This window comes from Symphodus melops (genome assembly GCF_947650265.1).
Source record: "Symphodus melops genome assembly, chromosome: 1".
Lineage (NCBI taxonomy): Eukaryota > Metazoa > Chordata > Actinopteri > Labriformes > Labridae > Symphodus > Symphodus melops.
Genome location: NC_136691.1, coordinates 55775875 through 55800014, shown reverse-complemented (window position 1 = coordinate 55800014; position 24140 = coordinate 55775875). Strand labels below are relative to the sequence as shown.

The window sequence follows — 24140 nt, the reverse complement described above, 5'->3', positions numbered from 1 at the left end:
CCTGACTGCTTTGCTTCTTCTGATTCTCTGCTTCTTCTTCTTCTGTCATTGTAGGAATGTTCAACTGGTTCCCCTCCTGGTTTATTTCTGTTCTATCTTCATCTTCTGTCTTCCTCCTCTGCTGTTTGTCTTCTTTGAAGAGACATTGGTCACCATGTACTTCTTGTTGTTTGAGCTCAGTCTCCTCTTTGTTTCCTCCTTTCTTTATCTCTGACTGAAGCGTCTCTTTACTCTCTCTCTCTGACTTTAGATTGATGCTTCTCTCTTCTGTCTTCTTCTGTCCTGTTGGTCCAGAGTAAGTGTCCCCTGTCTTCTCTTCTGGTGTTGTAGTGAGGGTACTTTGGTTTCTTTCAGGTTCTGCCTGACTCCTCTCCTGCTCTCTGTCTTCTAAAAGATCCTGAACCTGAACTCTCCTTCGATGGTTGAACATGTCGTCTTTATGTTTTCTGTTTTTAATGTCTGACCGAAGAGTCTCTTTACTCTCTGACTTCTCTTTGATCCTTTTCTCTTTTAGCTTCTTCTGTCTGTTCATTAGTCTCTCTTCCTCAGTCTTTGTCTCTTCCTCAGTCATTGTCTCTGTCTCAGTCTTTGTCTCTTCCTCAGTCTTTGTTTCTTCCTCAGTCTTTGTCTCAGTCTTTTTCTCTTCCTCAGTCATTGTCTCTGTCTCAGTCTTTGTCTCTTCCTCAGTCTTTGTTTCTTCCTCAGTCTTTGTCTCAGTCTTTGTCTCTTCCTCAGTTTTTGTCTCTTCTTCAGTCTTTGTCTCTTTCTCAGTCTTTGTCTCAGTCTTTGTCTCTTTCTCAGTCTTTGTCTCTTCCTCAGTCTTTGTCTCAGTCTTTGTCTCTTCCTCAGTCTTTGTCTCTTTCTCAGTCTTTGTCTCAGTCTTTGTCTCTTCCTCAGTCTTTGTCTCTTTCTCAGTCTTTGTCTCAGTCTTTGTCTCTTTCTCAGTCTTTGTCTCTTCCTCAGTCTTTGTCTCTTCCTCAGTCTTTGTCTCTTTCTCAGTCTTTGTCTCAGTCTTTGTCTCTTTCTCAGTCTTTGTCTCTTCCTCAGTCTTTGTCTCTTCCTCAGTCTTTGTCTCTTTCTCAGTCTTTGTCTCAGTCTCTGTCTCTTCCTCAGTCTTTGTCTCTTCCTCAGTCTTTGTCTCTGTCTGGTCTTCGTCCCTCTCTGTCTCTTGCTGTGTCTCTTCCCTCTCCATCTTCTGATCAGTGTTGATGTGTTTTATTTGTCCCATTAAAAGTCCTGAATCGTCTCTAACTGGTTTCTGTGTCTCCTGTTCACTCTGGTCTCCAAGCTCATCTTTAGTCTCTCTCTTTTCTCCTCTTTTCTCCACATTCTTCTCTTCTTCTTCACCTGACATGAGTGGAAGTCGTTCTTCTTCTTCATTCACTACCTGAAGTCTTGTTTCATCACTTTTAGATGTGACTGAGTGTTCACCTCCATCCTCACGTCTCGTCCTCTTGTTTTCTGTGACGACACAAAAGACGGACAGCAGAGGTCAGACCTGCACAGTAGTTAAAAGTAGAGACATGATGATACCTGGGAACATTTCACTGCTTGTGACAGCTCAATAAACTTGGATACAAGAGGTAGAGTGAAGCCGGGCCATTGAAGGATTGTACTGAAGTTGTAGTGAAATGTTGGCTCATAATGTACGACTGAATCATTTAAGACACACCACTGAAGCTTGTGATTTTGTGCTCAAACTGTACGACCTGATTGTCAGGCAGAGCTGGACACACCGCAAAAAATGCTCACTGACAGACCGATGGATTGATGGCCAACATCTTCCTTGGTGTGTCTTTATATCAGGATAGAGGGTTTACGATTGTAGGTAGATGTGTGTATTTCATTTTGTCATTTGCACAGTTGAAATACACCCAGACAAAAAAAACAGGGGTGACACTCGCTCACAAACACACAATCTATTTAAAGTAAATCTACTTATCGACTATCCAATGTTTAAACCAAATTTGAAGACAGTCCTTCCAGAGGTCCATGTGACATCACAGTCACAAGATTGTACAAATGAAAAGACAACCTGATAATAAAAAGCTCCAGCCACAGTTTACATGCACAGATACAGATGTACGTAAACTTTACAAGAATGCTCATGAAAAAAGCTGAACGACTATTCATCATAATCTATCCTCATTAATCCATCCTTAAAGGTCTGCATGACTTCATTAACCCTTCAGGTGTGTTACCATTAGAAGACTGACAGTTTGTCACTTACTGGATTTTCTTTGTCTCCGTTTCCAAACAACAAAGAGGATCACAGGAATACACAGCAAAGCAGCACAGCCAATCACAGCGCCGATAACAACAGGAGTACCAGGAGGACTGGGAGTACTGGAAGGACTGGGAGGACTGGGGGCCACAAACAAATGATCTGAAAGTGTAAAACAGACTTCTGTTCATATTTACTGCTGAGCTCAGTGTCACTCTCTGACCTTGTATTTACCTGTTACATAGACATGGATCTCTCTGGTCTGTTTGATGTTTCTCTGTGTGACTCTACAGGTGAAGTAACTGCTTTGTCTCTTCTCCACAGTCACTCTGCTGCTGACAGTGTAGAGACCATCAGGACCTCTGACTGTCTCAGTGGGTTCAGCAGAGAGGAGGTTTCCCTCGCCGTCCAGCCAGAACATCTCCGGCTCTGGATACCAGCCTGCAGACTCACACTCTAACAACACTCCACTGTTGTTTCTGCTCACCTGAACAACAGGTGAGGACACCGCACCTACAGAGGAGAGACGTTTCAGCAGTTAGTTTTTTCATTTACATAATAAAAGAGACATAACATACAAACATAATGACAAACAAAATGCATGTTAGTGCACGTAAAATAGAGGGCAAATGGTGGGCTGGAGACAACACTAACAAAGACCTGGGACAAGAGTGCTCCGAGACCCAGTCAAGTCTGAGACAATTAGGGATCCCGACCCAGTCAAGACCAAGATATTTAGAGATCAAGACCAAGACCTTTAGGGATTGAGACCAAGACAACATTTAGGGATTTAGTCTGATTCAAGACCAAGATGTTTAGGGTTCGAGACCCAGTCAAGACTAAGACATTTAGGGATCATGACCAAGACCTTTAAGTATTTAGACTGATTCAAGACTAAAACATTTAGGGATCCAGACCCATTCAAGACATAGACATTTGGGATCCAGACCTAGTCAACACCAAGTCATTTAGGGATCCAGACCAAGACAAGACCGAGACATTTGGGATCCAGACCCATTCAAGACCATGACATTTAAGGATCGAGACCAAGACCAAGACATTTAGGTATTGAGACCGAATCAAGACCAAGATATTTAGGGATCAAGACTAAGACCTTTAGGGATTGAGACCAAGACAAGACTAAGACATACTAGGATCAAGACAGAGTCAAGACCAAGATATTTAGGGATCAAGACCAAAACCAAGACCTTTAGGGATTGAGATCGATTCAAGACCAAGACATTTAAGGATCCAGATCGACTCAAGACCAATTTGGTGGCTTTGATGCCCTGCTCAAGGGCTGTCCCTGTCCCGTCTGCAGCAAGGTTGTTGACTGGATCCAAGAAGAGGGAGCATATCAGTGCTGTCTAAACACCCCTTAAAGCCCTGATTGGCATGGACCCCTGTACTGTACTGACCTTCTCGGGCCCTACATCTCATCTAGGCCCCTTAGATCATCAGACATGATGATCTCTGGTCCTGTGCCATGAGTAAGACAAATTCATATCATAAATCATAAAATGTTCCTTCTTACCAACAACAAGCTGAACAGTCGCGGCGTCATGATGTTCAGGTAATTCAGGCATGAAGCATCTGTATCCTCCCTCATCAGAGACTTTTACTTTGGAGAGTTTCAGTGAGATGTTTCCCTTCTCCAGCTCATCGATGAACACTGATGCTCTTCCTCTGAAGGATGGATGTTTTTTATCCTCCACTTCTACGCCGTGACGCCGCACAAGGACAAATCTGGGGTCCAGGTCCGGTCTCAACCACAGCAGAGTCATGTCGAAAGCATTCATGACAGGGTCCAGGTGACATGGCAGAATGACGTCTTCACCCACCAATGAAACGACTGGCTGAGATGGACCAATCAACTGAGACTGAGCTGTAAATAAACAATAAACAAGGATTCATGTTTTATTCCTACAGCTCAGAAAAATCAATCATTAAAATCAGTCACATGGTTTCATTAGAAGAACAAACATTTCAGAGCAACATGTAAGAAGCACAAACTGAAACTTCAGTCATTTAACTCTTCATGTTAACATGAACCAGACTGTTTGTAATGTCTGTAACTTACCTCTACATGAGCTCATCAGGGCGAGGGAGACAACAGTGTAGAACAGCAGGTCAGTGAAGGCACCATGCTGATAGTGAAGGGACCGTCTGTCGGTCACCTGAAGCATCCTGTAGATCTGAAGAGTCCAATAAAACATGATGAAACATTTTAAAAAGTTGATATCTCACATGAGTGCTGTGAGATGGAGCCACCTCAGGGGGGTTTCCTGCTGTCATTACAACTTTGCACATTTTGACCCACTGTTGTAGTTTAAACTCTGTCAGGCCTGTGGGGCCCCCTACTGGTCTGATCCTTGAAATGGTTGCCAGCTTTACCTGTTTTCAAGCAGAGCATTTGCAAACAAAACATGTAACATCCCACATGTATATATAAATATATATTAGATATATTATACTGAAACAACATGAGTAACAATATTTGGATTTTTGTTGTTTTACTTGTCGATATTTTGTTGACTTCACATATTATTCAAAACTTGAATTTCCCTCGGGATCAATAAAGTATCTATCTATCTATCTATCTATCTAAATCACACTTCTCCAAGTTTCACTAACACTACTCTGTGTCCCTAGACTTTCTACAAACCTGCCGTCATGAAAGGTCTTCTGCCTGCTTCACTTTTCAGCAAATGTGAGCTCAATCAAACCGTTTAAATAAAACAAAACATGTTCATACCTGCTCGATGGTTGTGAGAGTCTACCGGGGATTCTGATGGTTAAATGTCTGATAGCAGGAGATGAACTCTAGTCACCTGTAATACAAGGTTCAGTGATAAGATTCAGGACGCTATGTTTTATGCTGTTCAATGGAGGAGGAGGCTTTCTAACATGTGCATATATATTTAATATATTATTAGGTTTTGAAACTGAACCATTTTTTAATCAATATTTTTTATTTTGAGTCTAGTAATGGCTCAAATTGGAAATTTTAAGTAATTCTAAAACTGTAGTAGTTTTCTTGTTTGGAAGGCATCTAGTGCTCTTTGGTGGAGTCCTGAGCCCCACGTTTGGTACGACTGATTTAAACCTCCCTTTCTTTCTAGGATTTAATAGAGACTGGATTCAAATATCAGATGTTACACTAAAATCTAAAATCTTATTCAGCCTCGTCTATATTAACGGTCACTGAAGATTATCAGGCTGATAAAACCTGAACACACCTTTTTTATTACAGGTAACCATGGAGATCTGTTTATTACGTTTTATCAGACTTTGACCGGGCAGAGCGCTCGCTAGATTTCCACGCCGTCGAACAGGTAAAAAGATATGTTACTGTAAATTTGTATTTAATGTGTTTGTTTTGACTTAATACTGAAATACAAATCAGAATTTGGTCTGAAGAAAACATTGTAGGATTTGGTTTTCTCAGTGCAACAAATGCCCCCCTGCATGTTGTGACAGACGGTACGGGGTTATCTTAAACATGGCGTACTATTTATATTTTCACTGTAAATCTATATATAATCCAGAAACCTCCCACTATTACCAGCAGACTGTTTGGATTAAAGCAGTCTGCTTTCAGGAATCGAGACATTTCTGCAAATCAGATATCTGCTGTTCCAGTAAAGTTTGAGTGATGGTTAAATGACAGTGAGCCTTCTTTACTTCACTCAGCATTTTATCAAACATTTAACTTTATATAATCTGTCAGTAATCCTATTAAAAAAGCTGTTAAATCCACATTAACCCTCCTTTTTGTGCTGCAAATAAAAATGAAAGTAAAGTGTTTAAAAGAGGGACAAGTTAATAATTAAACAGAGAAGTTTCAAGCTCACACTTATGAAGAGCATGTTTTAAAATCCTGAACATGAACAAATCTAAATGTTGTTTTGATCTTCAGATGGATGTAAGGGTCATTTGACCTTATTGTACAGTTGCAGTTCTTTGGACTTCTTTTCTTTCCCGTATTATCCTCCTTAATGTTCACTTACCTTGATTTCTTGTCCAGGATGTTTCATGGGACAAATGGACGTCCCCTCAGCAGTCAGCGTGGTGCCTTCACTGACCTGGCTGTCCATGTTGTTGTCTTCCTCGCCCTGTTGCACTCATGTAGAGGTGAATACAAACATCACAAATATTCAGGCTGATGTCAACATGTCGGTCTATGATTCTCTGAATATACAGCATGTCCTCCCATATGTCACTACAAGGTTGATTTAAAAACATTATATCTGCATCCCTCTTGTTTCTTTATTTACAGCTCAGTCTCAGGTGATTGGTCCATCTCAGCCAGTCGTTTCATTGGTGGGTGAAGACGTCATTCTGCCATGTCACCTGGACCCTGTCATGAATGCTTTGGACATGACTCTGGAGTGGGCGAGACCGGACCTGGACCCCAGATTTGTCCTTCTGCGGCGTCAAGGTGAAGAACTTGGGACTAGCAAACATCCGTCCTTCAGAGGAAGAACATCAGTGTTCATCGATGAGCTGGAGAAGGGAAACATCTCACTGAAACTCTCCAAAGTAAAAGTCTCTGATGAGGGAGGATACAGATGCTTCATGCCTGAATTGTCCAAAGCCTCCATGGTTCAGCTTGTTGTAGGTAAGTGGACATGTTTGGTATCTTGAAAACATTAGTCAAGTATTTAGGAATTATTGCCAAGTACATTTACACATACAGGAAATTTGACTTGTAAAATTTAAAAAAGGTGCACTACAGCAGAGGCTCTCAAACCTTTTCAGCTCATGGAGTACTTTTGCAGTGATAGAATTAGGCTACATTTATACTCATACCACAGTTTATATTATAAACGTTGAGAAAATCCATGCTCCAAGGTGTTTTTTATTTTGATTTCATTTGATTTTTTTATTATTGTTGTGCACTATGAAGTAACAGAGATGTCACGGTCATATTAGAGTTGATCTATCGGCACAAAACTAAAGTGGGCGGAAGTATTGGATATATTTGATCTGATTTTATTGGTGCAAGAGGTCCCAGTTTGTAGACATCCTTTTACAATGATACACTTTTACATTTTTTTGTTAATTATTCAGCGGACCTCCAAGCTATGGTTCGCACAGCGCTGGGGGTCCTGGGACCCCACTTTGAGAATCCCTGCAGTAGAGAGCACGTAAGAAAATAAATGTGCACATAAAGCAACAGTTTGAACCTTCACATTTCTGGGATGTTTTCTGACTGTGGGGCTGATGAGAGTCTTTGTCATGTGGGGGGAGGAGGGAGCGCAGCCTCTTACCTGCATGGCTCAAACAACGCTCGATTGAGTTCTTGTAATAAAGAGTCAGTGACAGAGGAGATGAACTGCTGGATGTCTTTCAGCGTTGGTTTTGTTTGTGTCCCGTTTTTCTCCTTTGTTGAATGTATTAGTTAGCGGTTAGCGGTTAGCTGCTATCATGTGGCGCTATACATAGCAGTTATCGGCATCCGGCTTACACACCGCCTACCAAATAGGGTGGCTGTGGAAACACAAACAGGATCAGGCTTAATCGAACCAAACCGTACCAAACTATACTGATCCGTACCGGACTGCTGTGTGGAAACGAGGTTGTGGAGCCCTGTGATGGCAGGTTTCTTGTTATATATAGTAGAACTGATTATAAATATCATACTCCACCAGTCAAGACATCTGTCAGTTCAAGCTGAGGACCTCGACTTAATTATCATATCAGCGTAAATGCATGTTTATGATTTATAGGACACAACAAATGTCCAACAGATGACACATTTTCCCTCTGTTGAGTACAAAGCTTTTGAACCTGTTTAACACTGTATTTAAAGGTCACATGATCTCCTCCTCTTCAGGTGAAATCAGTGTCCTCGCTCCTCTTCATCATGTGTGTGAAGTGTGTTGTTGTAAATCCACTCTGATCCTGTATTTGATCATGTCTATAAACCCCTCTATTTCAGCCCTGCTCAGAACAGGCTGTTTCTGTGTCTGTATCTTTAAATATGTAAATGAGCTGTGTCTGTAGCTTTAAATATGTAAATGAGCTGTGTCTGACCACGCCCCCTCTCTGGAAGGGCTCGGGTGTACTCGCTGCTTTCTGGCTCCATGTCCTATTGTTTACGGTGAGAAGGCAGACTCAGAGGGCAGAACAAACACCTAGCTGTGGGAGTGTCAACCACCTGGGGGAGGGGCTACTGCCCTTTGTGATGTCATGAAGGGAAAATCACCAAACTGCCTGTTTGAGCACACATTTTCTGAAAAAGACAGAGAGGATGGACTTTTATCCTTCATGGGGGGTTTGGAGACAGAGTCAGAGGGTATTAGAGTTAGACTGTTACTGTAACATGGTGAAGTGGATCTGTGTGACCTTTAATAGAGAGCTTATTAAATCCATCGTATCTCCTCTGTAGGTGTGGCCTCCTCACCTGTTGTTCAGGTGAGCAGAAACAACAAAGGAGTGTTGTTAGAGTGTGAGTCTGCAGGCTGGTATCCAGAGCCGGAGATGTTCTGGCTGGACGGCGAGGGAAACCTCCTCTCTGCTGAACCCACTGAGACAGTCAGAGGTCCTGATGGTCTCTACACTGTCAGCAGCAGAGTGACTGTGGAGACCAGACATGGGAGGAACTTCACCTGTAGAGTCACACAGAGAAACATCAAACAGACCAGAGAGGAGCTCGTCACTATTTCAGGTAAATATAAATAATTAATTATCTAATGATGGAGTTATTAAGCTAAACAGTAAATACAAACAATATTTTCTTTCTACCATTTCAGATCATTTCTTTGTGGGCCCCAGTACTCCCAGTCCTCCCAGTACTGCCAGTCCTCCCAGTAGTCCTCGTACTTATGTTATCAGCGCTGTGATTGGCTGTGCTGCTTTGCTGTTTATTCCTGTGATCCTCTTTGTTGTTTGGAAACAGAGACAAAGAAAATCCAGTAAGTGACAAACTGTCAGTGTTCTAATGGTAACACACCTGAAGGGTTAATGAAGTCATGTTGACCTTTGAGGATGGATTAATGAGGATAGATTATTATGACTGAGTCGTTGTTCAGCTTTTTTTCATTAGCATTGCATGCATGTGCAGAACGTACGTGATGGTTGTGTTCAAGTGAAACTCTTTGGCCATGATGAAAGGCGATGTGAAGCGACCCTACAGGCAGCCTTCGACACCTCTAGTTCTTTGCCGTCTGCTTGGTGTGTCGGGGCCTCGACAGGTCCAGGTGAGCTCTCAGCTCTGCCTGACAATCAGGTCGTACAGTTTGAGCACAAAATCACAAGCTTCAGTGGTGTGTCTTAAATGATTCAGTCGTACGTTGTGAGCCAACATTTCAGTACAATCCTTCAATACAAGCCGGGCTTCACTCTACCTCTTGTATCCATGTTTATTGGTGAAATGTTCCCAGGTATCATCATGTCTCTACTTTAAACTACTGTGCAGGTCTGACCTCTGCTGTTTGTCTTTTGTGTCGTCACAGAAAACAAGAGGACGAGACGTGAGGATGGAGGTGAACACTCAGTCATATCTACAAGTGATCAAACAAGACTTCAGGTAGTGAATGAAAGAGAAGAAGAGAGACTTAAACTCATGTCAGGTGAAGAAGAGAAGGAGACAAAGAAAAAGAAAGAAGGAGTCTCTGGATCAACCACAAAGAAGAACCAAAAAGAGAAAAGGATGAATCTAAAGTCAGAGAGAGTGAAGAGTAAAGACAAAGCAGGAAGAAAGAACCACGAGGTCTCAGGAAACAAAGACGTCCAGACAGACAAACAGCAAGAAGAAACCAAAGACCATCCAGCAGAATCAAAAGAGGGTGTAGAGGTTGAGTTTAAACAAAGACCAGAAGAGAGGCAGGAAGGTGGTCTACAAGAGGACTATGATCAAAGTCAAAGGGAGTCCATGGAGACACTCAACCAAGTTAAAGGAGTAGAAGAAGAAAAGCAGGCAGAGCAGCAACTGGACGTAAAGGTAAAAGTCCGAGAGCAAAGAGAGGAATCTAAAGAGGAGGTAATGATGGAGGATAATGGAAGAGGGGAGAAGAGTTTAGAGACTGACAGAGAAGCTCATGTTGATGAAACACAAAGGAAGGCTGAGGACAAAGAAAACCAACGAAGAAGAAGAGAAGAAGCAATCAGACGAGCAGCTAAACGCAAACAAGCAGCTAAAGCAATCAGAGAGGAGATGAACATAGAGGAGAAAGAAAACCAACGAAGAAGAAGAAGAATACAAGAAGTTTTTAGACGGGTAGTCAGACAAGTAGCTGAAGGAAGACGAACAGGTCAGCATAAAGGAATAAGAGAGAAGAAAGTCGAGGGGAAAGATGGAGAGGAACAGGAGTCTGTACCTGGTGAAAGGAAGGAAACACATCTACCTGAAGAAGAAACAAACCAAGAGCAGGAACAGGGACAAAGACCAGAAACTAATGATAGAGACCAGAGTGAACAGGAGACACAGAAACCAGTTAGAGATGATTCAGGACTTTTAATGGGACAAATAAAACACATCAACACTGATCAGAAGATGGAGAGGGAAGAGACACAGCAAGAGACAGAGAGGGACGAAGACCAGACAGAGACAAAGACTGAGGAAGAGACAAAGACTGAGGAAAAGACAAAGACTGAGGAAGAGACAAAGACTGAGAAAGAGACAAAGACTGAGACAAAGACTGAGAAAGAGACAAAGACTGAGGAAGAGACAAAGACAGAGACAAAGACTGAAGAAGAGACAAAGACTGAGGAAGAGACAAAGACTGAGGAAGAGACAAAGACTGAGACTGAGAAAGAGATAAAGACTGAGGAAGAGACAAAGACTGAGGAAGAGACAAAGACTGAGACAAAGACTGAGAAAGAGACAAAGACTGAGACAAAGACTAAGAAAGAGACAAAGACTGAGGAAGAGACAAAGACAGAGACAAAGACTGAAGAAGAGACAAAGACTGAGAAAGAGACAAAGACTGAGGAAGAGACAAAGACTGAGACAAAGACTGAGAAAGAGACAAAGACTGAGGAAGAGACAAAGACAGAGACAAAGACTGAAGAAGAGACAAAGACTGAGGAAGAGACAAAGACTGAGACAAAGACTGAGGAAGAGACAAAGACTGAGGAAGAGACAAAGACTGAGAAAGAGACAAAGACTGAGATAAAGACTGAGAAAGAGACAAAGACTGAGGAAGAGACAAAGACTGAGGAAGAGACAAAGACTGAGAAAGAGACAAAGACTGAGGAAGAGACAAAGACTGAGGAAGAGACAAAGACTGAGACAAAGACTGAGAAAGAGACAAAGACTGAGGAAGAGACAAAGACTGAGACAAAGACTGAGAAACAGACAAAGACTGAGACAAAGACTGAGGAAGACACAAAGACTGAGAAAGAGACAAAGACTGAGGAAGAGACAAAGACTGAGACAAAGACTGAGAAAGAGACAAAGACTGAGAAAGAAACAAAGACTGAGGAAGAGACAAAGACTGAGGACGTGACAACGACTGAGGCAGAGAGAAAGACTGAGACAAAGACTGAGGAAGAGACAAAGACTGAGGAAGTGACGACTGAGATAGAGACAAAGACTGAGACAAAGACTGAGGAAGAGACAAAGACTGAGGAAGAGACAAAGACTGAGAAAGAGACAAAGACTGAGGAAGAGACAAAGACTGAGGAAGAGACAAAGACTGAGGAAGAGACAAAGACTGAGACAAAGACAGAGGAAGAGACAAAGACTGAGGAAGAGACAAAGACTGAGGAAGAGAGACTAAAGAACAGACAGAAGAATCAAAAAGAGAAAAGGATCAAAGAGAAGTCAGAGAGTAAAGAGAGTCTTCGGTCAGACATTAAAAACAGAAAACATAAAGACGACATGTTCAACCATCGAAGGAGAGTTCAGGTTCAGCCTCTTTTAGAAGACAGAGAGCAGGAGAGGAGTCAGGCAGAACCTGAAAGAAACCAAAGTACCCTCACTACAACACCAGAAGAGAAGGCAGGGGACACTTCCTCTGGACCAACAGGACAGAAGAAGACAGAAGAGAAAAGCATCAATCTAAAGTCAGAGAGTGTGAAGAATAACGAGACGCTTCAGTCAGAGATAAAGAAAGGAGGAAACAAAGAGGAGACTGAGCTCAAACAACAAGAAGTACATGGTGACCAATGTCTCTTCAAAGAAGACAAACAGCAGAGGAGGAAGACAGAAGATGAAGATAAAACAGAAATAAACCAGGAGGGGAACCAGTTGAACATTCCTACAATGACAGAAGAAGAAGAAGCAGAGAACCAGAAGAAGCAAAGCAGTCAGGATGTGACAAAGACAGAAGAGAAGAAGGATGAGTCAGGGGACAAGATGTCAGCTATCATGACAGTGACAGAGAGGTCAGACCTTCAAAAACATCAAGACGAAGAAGCAGTCAGTCGAGCAGCTAAAGCAATCAGAGAGGAGAAGAACGTAGAGGAGAAAGAAAACCAAAGAAGAGAAGAAGCAGTCAGTCGAGCAGCTGAAAACAGACGAACAGTTCAGAGCACAGCTGCAGGAATCAGAGAGGAAATGACAGTAGAGGGGAAAGATGGAGAGGAACAGGAGCCTGTAACTGATAAAGAAGCTGACACATATAAAACAAAAAGGAAGCGCAGAAAGACATCAGAATTTAAAGGAGGAGAAGAGCAGCTGATGATTCAACATTCAGACATGAATAAAGAGATCAGAGAGAGAGGAGTGGAGGGTCAGGAGGAGAACATGGAGACTGATCAACATCAACCAAATGTCATACAAAGTGTTGAACCACGAAACACACAGGTTCAATATGAATCAGCTGCAGAGGGACAGTATATGGAGGTTTGTGATAGAGGGCAGAAAGAGGCTCGTTCCAAAATGCAAACACAGGATCATGAAGAGCAAAATATGGAACCATGGAAGGAACAACAACAGCAGGAGGAGAACATGAAGACTGATCAACTTAAAACAAATTTCACACAAAGTGTTGAACCACTAAAAACACAAGAGGAAGGTCTTCATATAGATCAGCAACACAGAGACACAATGAGGATGACCTTAGGAGAAGACAGTATGCAGATAGAGGCTCGTAATGAAATGCTAATACAGGATCATGAACAGCAAAACATGAATTTAATAAAGACACAACAGCAGCTGGAGGACATGGAGACTGATCAACATCAACCAAATGTCATACAAAGTGTTGAACCACGAAACACACAGGTTCAATATGAATCAGCTGCACAGAGACAAAACATGGAGTTTTTTCGTAGAAGTCAGAAGAAGCAAAAAGAGAACAGCATGAATCTAAAGTCAGAGAGTGTGGAGAGTAACGAGACGCTTCAGTCAGAGATAAAGAAAGGAGGAAACAAAGAGGAGACTGAGCTCAAACAACAAGAAGTACATGGTGACCAATGTCTCTTCAAAGAAGACAAACAGCAGAGGAGGAAGACAGAAGATAAAACAGAAATAAACCAGGAGGGGAACCAGTTGAACATTCCTACAATGACAGAAGAAGAAGAAGCAGAGAACCAGAAGAAGCAAAGCAGTCAGGAGGACCAAACCAAAGACCATCCAGCAGAATCAGAAGAGGGTGTAGAGGTTGAGTTTAAACAAAGACCAGAAGAGAGGCAGGAAGGTGGTCTACAAGAGGACTATGATCAAAGTCAAAGGGGGTCCATGGAGACACTCAACCAAGTTAAAGGAGTAGAAGAAGAAAAGCAGGCAGAGCAGCAACTGGACGTAAAGGTAAAAGTCCGAGAGCAAAGAGAGGAATCTAAAGAGGAGGTAATGATGGAGGATAATGGAAGAGGGGAGAAGAGTTTAGAGACTGACAGAGAAGCTCATGTTGATGAAACACAAAGGAAGGCTGAGGACAAAGAAAACCAACGAAGAAGAAGAGAAGAAGCAATCAGACGAGCAGCTAAACACAAACAAGCAGCTAAAGCAATCAGAGAGGAGAAGAACGTAGAGGAGAGAGAAAACCAACGAAGAAGAAGAAGAGAAGAAGTCGTCAGTCGAGCAGCTGAACGCGGACGAACAGGTCAGCATAAAGGAATCAGAGAGGAGATGAACGTAGAGGAGAAAGATGGAGAGGAACAGGAGCCTGTAACTGATAAAGAAGCTGACACAAAAAAAAACTAGAAGGTAACACGAAAAGAAAACATCAGAATCCAAAGGAGGAGAAGAGCAGCTGAGGATTCAACATTCAGACATGAATAAAGAGACCAGAGACAGAGAGGAGTGGAGGGTCAGGAGGAGCTGCAGCAGGAGGAGGACGTGTAAACTGCACAACATCAGGCAAATGTCATACAAAGTGTTGAACCATAAAATACACAAGAGGAAGGTCTTCACACGGATCAGCAAGAAAGAGACTATAAAAATATCGAGGAGGAATTCAGAAGAAGACAGTTCTGAAATGCAAACACAGGGTCATGAAGAGCAAAATATGAATTTAATAGAGAAACAGGAGGAGGACATGGAGATTGATCAACATCAATGAACTGGCAAGTATTGAACCATCAGCTACAGAGAGACAGAAGAAGACTGTTGATAGAAGTGATAAAGAGGCTGATGGGAGTTTAGAAGAGGAGCCAATAGATACAAACTGAATAAAGAAACTCAGTGAAGCTCATTTCTGTTTTACTGTCACAAGGTCACTAAATGTTAAATAGTTTACCATTAAAAAACATCTGAATTAGATATATGATCTGTTTTCTATCAGTTTCTATTGAAGAGCTAGATTCATGAAAGTGAAGTCAACAATAGACATCATGCTCAATTTCCAATACCTTTTCTTGTCTTTTAGCCAGGGTCTCCTGCCCCTTTTGTTTTGTATGTTTTATGTACTGTTGAGGGTTTTTCACAGCTAAATAAAGCTGATGTTTAAAACATTATCTGTGTGGCCTTGATTTCATTATTTTGGTTATGGAGGTTGTAACAAACTTCTTTGTTGGTTTTGATTCATGGTTCATACTTGTAGAAAACAAAGAGCTCAGTCAGACACACTGTACATCATGCTCCTATAAACATGCTAAATGCTAACACATTCAAATCCTCTGCCCGTCGCTGTCCTCGTCACCGGCTCTCAGAACTCGCTAGTTGTACTAACGGTTCAAACTGATACGACGACTCAGGACCAGGTTGGTGGAGATCTACAGGAGAACTCCTCGACTTCAAAATACATTTATGTCGCAAAAGTGTCATTTCTGCATTTTCAAGTGGCTACATAACCTAGCTAAACTGGCTATCAGTTTGTATCTGTCGCTGTAGTTGATGGTAAAAATTCAGCTGAAAGTCTGGGTCCCTTTAATAGCACGATGTGAGGGAAATAAAAACCCAGTCAAGAAAAACATGACCAACAGATCTGCTTGTTTTTATGCTTGATACTTTAATTTGTGCACAAGAAGAGAAAAAACAGTTTAAATAAAGTTTTGCTTTAAGCATTCAAAGACAACCTGCTGCTGTCGAAGTTCCTTCATTCCTTTAAAGGCGTTACAGCGATAGAAGAGAAATAAAGACTATCAGGTAAATAATTGTTATGAAACTGATAAAACAAAAAGTCAGACTATGCAGGAAGTGTTTTTAAAGTGCTTCAGATGAGTACGTCCGGTCTCGGTGTTAGTCCACGAGTTTCCTGGCGCAGATGGATTGAAGGCGAGCGTTACACTTGCCGTCATCCCAGCACTTTCCGGCTGTAAGAGCAGAAAACACGAGAGTCAGTCTGTCTGCAGAGAGAGAAGTTCTAAACTGTTTCACAAATATAAATTCAATGATGTGTAATTTATTTTAATAACCAAAGAAATGTTAAAAACTGTTTGTAATTACTATCATTCAATTTTAGTTTTAACCTCCAAAACAAAATATTTATACTTTTTCCAAAGTGATGGATAAAAAGTAAGTTCATCACGTCTTTCACATATTAAATAGTAAATACACTTTTACACCACATGTCACACCAACACACTCACACACTGATGGTAGAGGCTGCTGCAGAGTCCATCAGTATGAACTCATCCATTCATACACATTCACACACTGATGGTAGAGGCTGCTGCAGAGTAAAGAGTCCATCAGTATGAACTCATCCATTCACACACATTCAAACGCCGCTAACGAAGCAGCAACATGGAGTTTAGTGTCCAAGGACACATCAGACATGTGGCGGCAGCGGCCGGGATTTGAACCCCTGACATTCTGCATGAAACACGATGGACTCCACCACTGAGCCACAGCCTCCCCTTTATCAAACGTCATGCTTAGTAGAAGACTCACATCCATAATTCATTTGTATACAGTACGGTTCATACAGCCCAGTGTGCTTGTGATCGGGCTGATAGCGACACCAGTTCGTGTAGATGAACGGCGTTCCGTCGCTCCAGAACCAAAAACGATCCTGGAAGAACAAAGACAAGAGATTAAACCCATGCAGTCGTTCTTCTAGCTTCCATATCCGACTTTATCATGTTGACTTTCACTGTGGCAGTCAACTCCATCTGCACCCATTCCTGCTCGACATGCCTCATTATCCACCACATAGACGGGCCCCTGGGTGCGACCTCTGAGGGGCCCCTAAGACAGAGTCTGATCCACCATCACCCGACAGCACCTCCTTTCAATCAGCGGCCTATTTGAGTCACAAGATGTCCGGTCCCTCCCCCTTCTCTTTTGCCACCCAGGGTCGGGTCCACACCTTTTGGACTGAGGTCATTTACTTTTAAAGGATAATAAACATTTACATGCTCTCAACTTCATTCTTCAAGGACTCAAAACAGTCACAAGTTAAAGTATTTTAAAAGCTGCAAACACATTTAAACTGAAAGTCCCGCCTCTGATCAGGCATAGAGCCTGTTTGGGATTCTGGGGGGGCAGTTGGGTCGGCTAATAAGATCAGAGGGAGGGCGGGGGGGCCTCATGCTACCAAACTTGGCCCCAAACACTCCCCAACATCCACCTGTAGTCTCCGACCTGCCGGGTTTAAAATATCATCGTCCTATCAGCCCTTTAAATCTCTGCATAATCTGCATTTTCAAGTGGCAAATGTCTTTTCTTCATATTCATGTATCATCATCAGAGTGTTTTATGAACTCAGACTGGATCTGTGTCAATAAACCCTTTACTGCTGTGCTTATCTCACTTATATTAAGTCACCTGAACACAGAGATAACAAGAGACTCGACTACCTGCCCTGTTGCCCTCTGCTACGCTAGGTGGTGATAAAGATACGCTCCCTTTCAGCTTGTTGCCATCGGACCTTCTTCCAGTTGACTTTAGACGTTTTCATGCAATAAAAAAATTCTACCTGTTGAGCATCAGAGCCTCCAATCCACGTGTTCTGGTATCGATCAGCAGCAGTCAAGCTCTGCATGGCTGTGTACTCTGCAAAGCTGCGCACGGAGGCGAGGTTGGCCCTCATGGACTGACAGTTTCTCTGCAGTCGGAGACGAACAGGCGTTACAAAGAAGACGGCTTTAAAAAAAGAGTTGCTTATTAAAATCAGCGATGGAGCTGATATAATCACCTGAGCCTCGGCCCACGTCATGGCCTTCGGGACGAAGAGGAAACACCGGTCCTGGAACTGTGTCCATCCACAGGGACAGGACGAGAACTTACTGAACTCCTGAGGCTCCACTGAAGACGGAGACGGAGAAGAATTCAGTTTTTGAGCCTCCTGTAAAGTTTCTCACATCTTCCACTAACGATGAACGTTAGTTGTATTTCTTGGCGTTATGCAGCCGGTTCTGTTAGCATGACAAGCTAGGCTAACTAAGCCACACCTGCAAACTTCGAGGTTGATGCACAAAGCAAACTCCATTTTTATCCCTCTCTGTCACTGTAACACATGTACAGCACGTGTGTGTGTGTTTAAAGGCTGCAGGACAAACGTCTTAATAAAACATAAAGAGGTTTGTTTTCCATGAGCAAACAAACACAAGGATTGGCTCGACTCAACCCTCCTCGTCTTTCAGTTCTATCAGCAGGAGGTCAAAGGGCGAATCTCTCTGTTTACCGAGCAGGAGAAAGTTGAAACGATTGAAGATGTTTACTCTGGATAAGGACTGATGGAGTTTCTGATGGTGTGTGTGTGTGTGTGTGTGTGTGTGTGTGTGTGTGTGTGTGTGTGTGTGTGTGTGTGTGTGTGTGTGTGTGTGTGTGTGTGTGTGTGTGTGTGTGTGTGTGTGTGTGTGTGTGTGTGTGTGTGTGTGTTTGACTTCAGCTTTGCCTCGTGACGTTTTCACTCGTACAGTGTGAGCACATTATAGCCTACATGAGCTTTGTCGGGCGTCTGAAACGATTCTGCTGTGCAGTGTGAGCTTATATCACTGTACCGCTTCACACACAACACAACAGATAAAAACATAAAACAAAGCAACAATATAAGAAACGATTAGAGTCCAGCGTAGCAGAAGACCAACAGAGCCGTGGAGTTTATCTGCTTGACGGGTTAGTGAACGTTAAAAGGAGTAGAAATATGAACGGTGTGTGAGAGACGGACGGTTGGAGGTAGAAACTTGGAGAAAGCACGATCGCCTTTCCACTTCGTCCTGGATGCAGGTGTTGACAGAAGGTTTTGAGAAGACGACCTTTAATTCATCTCCTCCACTGGGACATTTTGAAAACCTTCGGTAATCGGACTCTGCAGGCGTTGAACTGCCGGACCATCCGATGTTTCTCTGAAAGGCTCGTCCATTCCTTTTCACCTGCCTCTACATTCCCTACACTTACTCGGGTATCGCTACAGCCAGGATAAGAAGAAGCATCTGAAAAACCTTTAGGCTGGTTGTGTATGACTCGAGAGAGACAATCAGACAATCGCTGTAAATTCTCCCCACAGAGGATCTGCTGCTTTTTTAACACGAGACGAAAAACAAGCGATGCCGTTTCTCTCATTTCTGTCTTCTGTAATTGTAGTTCAGTTCTTAATCGTTTGCTAGACAGACTCTTTATTTTCAACGTCAGGAAGTACACATAACAACAGACGTCTGTATACATCGTCGGTATGTAAGGTCATTTTACATCCTCATGTTCAATTGCAATTCAGTATTTGTCATGTTTGAAAGTTGTTATTTGTAGTTTGATAGAAAATGCTAGCAGGCGATTTTCCGTTGATTTCATGGAGCCAAAGAGCATCCAAGCTAGCTTTGTTGATTTCATGCTATGCTTGTAGTTAAAAGGATTTCATGGTGCAATAAAATTCTACTGTCGATGATAGTTTGTGTGAAACATACATGATCCATGTGTAAAATAAGCAAGATAAAAACAGTTCCAGTTTAACCCTGTTTTGTTGTCCGTAAACCTGCGGACAAACTGACCACTGAGTGTTGATGGACAGAAGTCGTTTAACTTACTGCCAAGATATATTCACTACATGCATTTTCTAAATCCACTAGTGAAGGCGAAGAACGAAGGTGGAGAAGAAGAACGACATCTCCATCATGAAAAATCATAAAGACCAAAACGATGCAAAGAATCTACTCACGGGCAGCTCCGAGGGTCAGAGCCGTCATCGCGCACAGAAGTGTAGAAACAGCCAACAGTGTCATGGTGAAGATGAAGCAGGTTTCAGAGCGTCAACTTTAAAGAAAAAAATAATAATAAATAAAAACCTTTATTTACTATCCTGTAGGCAAATAATCACAAATGTGGAGTCAGTGGAGTGCAGGAAGAAGAATAAAGATATTAAAAGAACACAGAAAGACAATAAAAACAGGTTGATTGGAAACCTGACTCTTTAAAGAAACGCCAAAAACAATAAAAAGATAGAAAATATAATTCAGATTATATTATATTATATTATATTTAACATAATCATTCTGAGAAAAATTAGTCAAAAAGTCAAATTCATAGCTTGAAAATATTCCTCGAGATGAGTTCCTTCTTCCTTCTGTTATTTTATTACATCACCTTTTTAATCCCCCAATTTATCCCCCAAGTAATCTATGAAGAACAAATTAATATTTGTTCTTCATAGATTACTTTCCACACGTTATGTTTCGGTGTAACCCTCCGTCTTGAACCGCCTGTGGTGGATAATCTAAGTCACAAAGACAGAAGCTCATGTGAGACTTGAACTCACCTGCAGACAGACGGTGATCTTCGGCTCGTCCTCGCCGTCGCCGTCAAGCTTCAAAGTGCAGAAAAAGGAACAGTTTGCGTCTTTTATACAGTTTCTGATCCAGCGTCACTGCGGCTGACAGCACAAAAGGAACGCACTGATTTATTTTTCTATCCACAGAGGGAGGTTCCTTCTCTGAGTTTCTTCTATATTTCTACAATAGAATTCATACATCACTACGAGGACCTGTGGCGTTACGTAAGTTATGATTCTTGTTTGTCTGAATTCTCCTTAATGATCAATCTTAGATAAATACATCAGCGGAAAACACATGCGTCACGGAGCAGCGGTGGAAAACAGGGAATGAGGATCCAATTGAAGAAAACAAAAGATTTATTTAAACAAAATGCAAAAATAAAAACGTACTTAATTAATAAATCCAGTGAGCAGGGAGACGAAACGACAGGCTCAGAAAACATGAACTACAAAAGACAGACAGACTACCAACAACAATGAACCGACAAGAGGGTCAGAACACACAGAGACTATATAGACAGGAGTAATCAGAGACAGGGGAGACTAATCAGACTAATCAGACAGGTTTTAAAATCGTTTTACAAAATAAACCAGGAAACACCAAAGACTAGACTTAAAACACAACACAGGAAATCAACTAACAGGCAACATCGGAGGAAACAGGGAAACACACTGAAGACTAAAGTAAACAAGAAACATTAAAACACACAAGCTAAACTATCAACACCAGGAAACAAACAGAACACGAAGGACAGAATGAAAACTACAACAAGCTGAAACAGAACTAAACCATGACGTGAGTCTGCTTTAAACACAGATTTCTTTACTTACAAGGCAGTCTAAAGTTTCTCACTTTAATTCATTTCACAGAAATGACTGAAGGCTGTAGATGTGCTCGCTTGCTTGTTAGCTTTCTGGGGTAGCTAGGAGGCTGGTGCTAACATGTTCAAATGTGAATACGCAGAGGGGCTGCTTGTCAACAGGCAAGGCAGGCAACTGCTCGGGGTCCCAGACCACTAGGGGGCCCCTTGAAGGCTGTCCCCTTGCAGGAACACACGGGGGGACTCCAGCGCCCCCTGCAGGGACACAGGGGGGACTCCAGCGCCCCCTGCAGGAACACACAGGGACTCCAGCGCCCCCTGTAGGGACACACGGGGGACTCCAGCACCCCCTGTAGGGACACACGGGGGACTCCAGCGCCCCCTATAGGGACACACGGGGGACTCCAGCGCCCCCTGCAGGAACACACAGGGGACTCCTGCGCCCCCTGAAGGAACACACGGAGGACTCCAGCACCCCCCTGCAGGGACACAGGGGGGACTCCAGCGTCCCCTGCAGGAACACAGGGGGCACGATGATTACAAATCATAGGAATTATTTTTGAAATCAGAAAACACTCTCTAAAGTTTGAGTCTTTGCAGGTTACATAAGAGAAATAGGCCGAGCTGCACATTTTTCATTAATATAATAAAAAGTGATGACTCAAAAAGTAAATCTGATGATGTTATCACACCTGTGTGTTTGTCCTAGTTGGTCAGTAATATGAGGACACGCCCCTGCTTTGTCAAAGTGACAGCACTTTAACTTCAAAGATCAACATCGGCCCGACAACGCCCTGACTCAGCTCGCCACGTCGCTCAGTGACCACAGCACAAACCAAACAGTCAGTGTTACCTTTAATGTTTAACCAGAGAGAAAGTGAGATCGACCAATGAGTGAGCAAGTGTGATGCGTCCTGATGTTTATTTTTTAAAGAATAACTCATAAGGTATCTGTAATGATTAAACTGCACTTGTGTGTTATTGATCAACGTGATCCTTTTTCATGATCCCAGTTGTTAAATTAAGGCTAGGCCACTTTATTTATATTACTCATTTCATGCACAAAGAAAAGTAATCTGCTTACACTGGAATAAAAGAAACATCTGATGCATAATAGAAATAATGTTCACTGCAGTCCTTCTGGCTATTCAAAAGAACATTCAAAGCTTCATATTGTTCACCTGTACTAGACGTCACGCATCTTTAAAACAAAGGTTTCACTAAATGAACGTTTGGACTAGAAATAGATGAAAGCATGTGATACTGTCACACAAACCTTGGAGGATGAAACATGTTTACATAAGAGCCCATGTCTATCTTGGTATCTTTAAAGTGCTAGCACCATCAGGTAAGGGGGGGGGGGGGGTCTCTGAGGGTCTCGTCCGGGTACTTTTAAGCAGCATACATTTTCTTTCTGAGCACCAGTTTAAGTCTTTTCTGCCCAGTGTAATGACTGGGATCTTTTGTTCACATCATGATGAATGCATGCATGTGTGTGAGTACTTGTCTGGAGAGTCGGTGGTTTCTGCACTTGTAAGAAAGGCAAACATAAACATCATTTCTGTGGCACATGGTCATGCAGTGAAGATGTGATATTTTTATTGGTTTATTTTGGGGGCCTTTAGAGATAGGACATGCATAGAGTTAGATCAGTGGTGTCCAAACTTTTTTTCTTGCGGGCCAAAATTGTCGCGTTAGAATCGCTCACGGGCCACAGGGTTTTTTTGTTTGTTTGTTTTTTAATATTGGAAGGAACTTTTTGTATTTTGACCTCTTCAAAAAATAATGTAAATACACAATAACTAATTGCAGTGGGAAACTGTTGTGTTCTAATTTTTTGGAAAGAATAGTCAGGCTTTTATAGGTCTCCCTCGCTAACATGAAAAAGAAAAAAGAACGAAATATGCCATCTGATGAGGCCTGGGGCCAAAATCTTCTGATTCTTCGATTTGAAGTCAAGGGCCACAAAAAATCCACTCAAGGGCCACAAATGGCCCCCGGGCCGCACTTTGGACACCCCTGAGTTAGATATTCAAGCCCGGGCCCACCAACTTATTGGAGATCTTCAGCCTCTGTACGTTGGGTTTGTTCACTAACCACGAGGCTCCTTTTCATGACTTTTAGTTTTTTCCTGGATTTTTTTTTCCTTTCCTGTCTCCTACCCCGAAAAGGCCCCAACTGACTCAGCAAACAACAAAGGTTTATCTAAAACAGCCCTCACGGATGTCAAAGATGGTGTGGTGTCCGGAGTGGCTTCTGCAGAACCAGGATTTATCTCCATAACGCTGAGCAAATGTTTGATACTTGACATATTGAAGCGACCTGAGTGTGTATAGTAGCTGTAACATGAGCCAATTTCAAATAACTATGCAGGAATCTCTTTTAGAGATCTGAATGCATCACTTGAGCTAGCTTGGAATCGACCTCAGGCTTCCCTGGAAATTAAGCAGAATTTGGTGTTTGCCCTTGGTGTGTTTTTGGTGCACGTGGCCTCCTCATGTTTGGTTACTGAAGTGTATTTAAGGGCAGGTCGTTCAGCAGCTCCACACTGCAGGTTTCATTTCAGCTTTATCACCGTCCTATCGCTCTCTTACAGACAGAATCAGTTTGGTTGTCTTTCCTGCTGCTAAAGATTTGTTGACTGTCACCATGAACCAGCTGACTGCGTCTCTGGTGTTCTGTGCCATGATGGCTCTCACCCAAGCTCGGTGTAAGTATATATTGGTTGTGGTTAGGAAATAATTTACTGAACTGCCGATTCTGATCATCTCTTTTACTCAATGCTGTGACAATAAATGAAGTAAAGCCAGTAGACCGTTAGCTTAGAAGCTAGCTTGGCTCTATCCAAGGGTTACGAGATCTGCTCCCTGGCACCGGAGTCTACGTCTCGTTTGTCTCATCCAGTGGCTTCCTTTTGGACCCTTATATTCTGACTAGCTGTTCCTCCTCATTTCCATTTAAGTTTAGCTTGCAACAGGGGCGTCTCCAGACTCTTCGACTGGCCGGGGGCCCATCTTGGGCACTGACTTATGTACGGTGGCATGGCAAAAG

General features: G+C 42.5%; 2 protein-coding genes across 4 annotated transcripts; one reads left to right on the top strand and one right to left on the bottom strand.

Moving 5' to 3' along the window:
- Positions 1 to 6571: 6571 nt before the first annotated feature.
- LOC306821074 (butyrophilin subfamily 1 member A1-like) lies at positions 6572 to 13776 on the top strand (the record flags this gene model as incomplete). The annotated part of the gene is made up of 5 exons (XM_079339256.1): positions 6572 to 6845; positions 8619 to 8897; positions 8983 to 9144; positions 9685 to 10211; positions 13690 to 13776. The coding sequence occupies exons 1-5, from the start codon at positions 6590 to 6592 to the stop codon at positions 13774 to 13776; spliced, it is 1311 nt and encodes a 436-aa protein (XP_079195382.1). The 5' UTR covers positions 6572 to 6589.
- A 1771-nt stretch (positions 13777 to 15547) lies between these two features.
- Positions 15548 to 20769, bottom strand: LOC306833335 (type-2 ice-structuring protein-like). 3 transcript variants are annotated; one of them, XM_079358528.1, is made up of 7 exons: positions 20465 to 20768; positions 20254 to 20367; positions 19657 to 19751; positions 17698 to 17807; positions 17479 to 17607; positions 16452 to 16572; positions 15548 to 15871 (listed from the first exon to the last, which is right to left on the bottom strand). In XM_079358528.1, the coding sequence occupies exons 3-7, from the start codon at positions 19718 to 19720 to the stop codon at positions 15798 to 15800; spliced, it is 498 nt and encodes a 165-aa protein (XP_079214654.1). In that variant the 5' UTR covers positions 19721 to 19751; positions 20254 to 20367; positions 20465 to 20768; the 3' UTR covers positions 15548 to 15797. The 3 variants fall into 3 exon arrangements, with proteins under 3 accessions (XP_079214654.1, XP_079214655.1, XP_079214656.1); XM_079358529.1 differs by having other exon boundaries at positions 20254 to 20301; positions 20659 to 20768; XM_079358530.1 differs by lacking the exon at positions 16452 to 16572 and having other exon boundaries at positions 20254 to 20769.
- Between the last annotated feature and the right edge of the window lie 3371 nt (positions 20770 to 24140).